General features: G+C 52.2%; 1 protein-coding gene across 1 annotated transcript in view; it reads right to left on the reverse strand.

Annotated features, from left to right (window-relative positions):
* Positions 1-2,500, reverse strand: part of LOC143291460 (cell adhesion molecule DSCAM-like) — a 175,389-nt gene that overhangs the window by 34,235 nt on the left and 138,654 nt on the right. Inside the window, 3 exon segments of the mRNA XM_076601325.1 lie at positions 131-257; positions 1,121-1,275; positions 2,403-2,500. The exon segment at positions 2,403-2,500 is cut by the window's right edge and continues 58 nt beyond it. Coding sequence (XP_076457440.1) covers positions 131-257; positions 1,121-1,275; positions 2,403-2,500 — 380 coding nt within the window.

Raw genomic sequence — 2,500 nt, forward strand, 5'->3', positions numbered from 1 at the left:
TGATAAAAAGAAACACAAATACAAAAATACAAATACACACACACACACACCTTGCCCCCCCACTCCACCCCGCCCTCCCCCCCCCCCCCCCCCCCCCCCCCCCCCACACACACACACCCACACAACTCACCATCCACATGAAGAGGAGCCGTGTAGGAGGCAGAAGAAGCCGCGTTGTTGGCGTGACATGTGTAGTTACCGTCATGTTTAGGACTGGCGTCCGCTATGGACAGCATGCTGGAGTACGCTCCCAGTTTCTGAAACGTGTACGGGGGGGGTACAAGGTGTCATGGAGGGAGGTGTGTGGCCGAATGGTTAAGACGCTTATCTACCAAGACAGTGTGTTCTAGGTGTCATAAATAAGGAGGGTGGTGGTAGAATGGTTATGACACTTATCTGCCAAAAAACACAGTGTTTAATATAATAAGGAGGATGGTAGAATGGTTATGACACTTATCTGCCAAAAACACAAGCGTTTAATATAATAAGGAGGGAGGTGGTAGAATTGTACAGACCCTTATCTGCAAGTAGACCGTGACAGTGTCAGTGACTCCCACTACAAATATCCCCCCCCCCGGCTCTTACCAGACCCCCCTCCGAGAAAAAAAAAAGAAAAAAAAGACCCCCACCTGCATCATGACCCCCATGTCATGGGGGAGGAGGGGTGTGTGGGGGGGGGGAGGGGATGCACTTGCCGTCCTTCACCAAAGTGATGGTGATTAACAGGTGTAAGGCCTCCCCCTACAAATATTCCCCCCGGCTCCTACCACCCCCACCTCCACCCCCAAACACACACCCAAAAGATCCCCACCTGCATCATGACCCCCAGGTCTTGGGGGCTATGGACTTGCCGTCTTTCTCCCAACTCATGTTGATGGGCAGGTAAAAGAACTCCCCCTACAAATATTTCCCCCGGCTCCTACTCGACCCTCCCCTCCCCCTCCCCCCCCCTCCCCAAGACCCCCACATGTATCATGACCCCCAGGTCGTGGGGAATTGGCCTGCCGTCCTTCTCCCAGGTGATGGTGATGGGCAGGTATAAGACCTCCCCCTCCAAATATTCCCCCCGGCTCCTACCACCCCACCTCCACCCCCAAACACACACCCAAAAGACCCCCACCTGCATCATGACCCCCAGGTCGTGGGGGATGGGCTTGCCGTCCTTCTCCCAGGTGATGGTGATGGGCAGGTCCCCGCTGCTGATGACGCAGGTCACCACGATCCGGTCCCCTTGTTTCCGGGTGGGGAAGTTGAAAGGGTCGATCACAGGGGGTTCTGTCAGGGGTGGAGGTGTGGGGGGATGGAAGGATAGAGATAGTCCTTTGATTAGTAATGGTGACAGTGGTGGTGTTGGTGGTGGTGATGATGATGGTGGTGGTGGTGATGGTGGTGGTGATGATGGTGGTTGTGGTGGTGGTGGTGATGGTGGTGGTGGTGGTGGTGATGTTGTTGGTGATGGTGGTGGTGAATGTGGTGGTTGTGGTTGTGGTGGTGGTAATGGTGATGATGGTGGTTGTGGTGGTGATGGTGGTGTGATGATGGTGGTGGTGGTGATGGTGGTGATGATGGTGGTGATGATGGTGGTTGTGGTGGTGGTGGTGATGGTGGTGGTGGTGGTGGTGATGTTGTTGGTGATGGTGGTGGTGAATGTGGTGGTTGTGGTTGTGGTTGTGGTGGTGGTAATGGTGATGATGGTGGTTGTGGTGGTGATGGTGGTGTGATGATGGTGGTGGTGGTGGTGATGATGGTGGTGGTGAATGTGGTGGTGGTGATGGTGACTATGGTGGTGGTGGTTGTGGTGGTGATGGTGGTGATGTCAATGGTGATGATGATTTTACTGAGTAACAATGATGGTGATGTCAATGAAAAGGATGAAGAAGATGATGATAATCATGAAGAGGAGGAGAAGAGGAAGCGGTTGATCATGATGATAATGGTGGTGATAATGTAACAATGATGCTGCTGCTGCTGTTGCTGCAGATTATGTTAATTAAATCATCATCATCATTATCATGACCATCACCATCATCATCACTTTAACCATGATGACAATGATGATGTTGATGATCATAATTAATAGTGGTAGTAGCAGCAGCAGCAGCAGCAGTAGTAACAATAACAACAGCATTAAATCAGCAGTATTAGCAGCAGTAGCAACAGTAGCAGCAGCAGCAACAGCAGTAGCAGCAGCAACAGTAGCAGCAGCAGTAGCAACAGCAGCAGCAGCAGCAACAGCAGTAGCAGCAGCAACAGTAGCAGCAGCAGCAACAGCAGTAGCAGCAACAGCAGCAGCAGCAACAGTAGCAGTAGCAGCAGCAGTAGCAACAGTAGCAGCAGCAGTAGCAACAGTAGCAACAGTAGCAGCAGTAGCAGTATCAGCAGTATGACGAAAAGAGACGTACCCACAACGGTAACAAACACACTGCGATTGACGACCTGGCCATCCCGGTTGCTAGCAGTGCACGTGTACTGACCGGCGTCCTCGTTCTGCACTGTCTCA

This window comes from Babylonia areolata, chromosome 17, assembly GCF_041734735.1.
Source record: "Babylonia areolata isolate BAREFJ2019XMU chromosome 17, ASM4173473v1, whole genome shotgun sequence".
Lineage (NCBI taxonomy): Eukaryota > Metazoa > Mollusca > Gastropoda > Neogastropoda > Buccinidae > Babylonia > Babylonia areolata.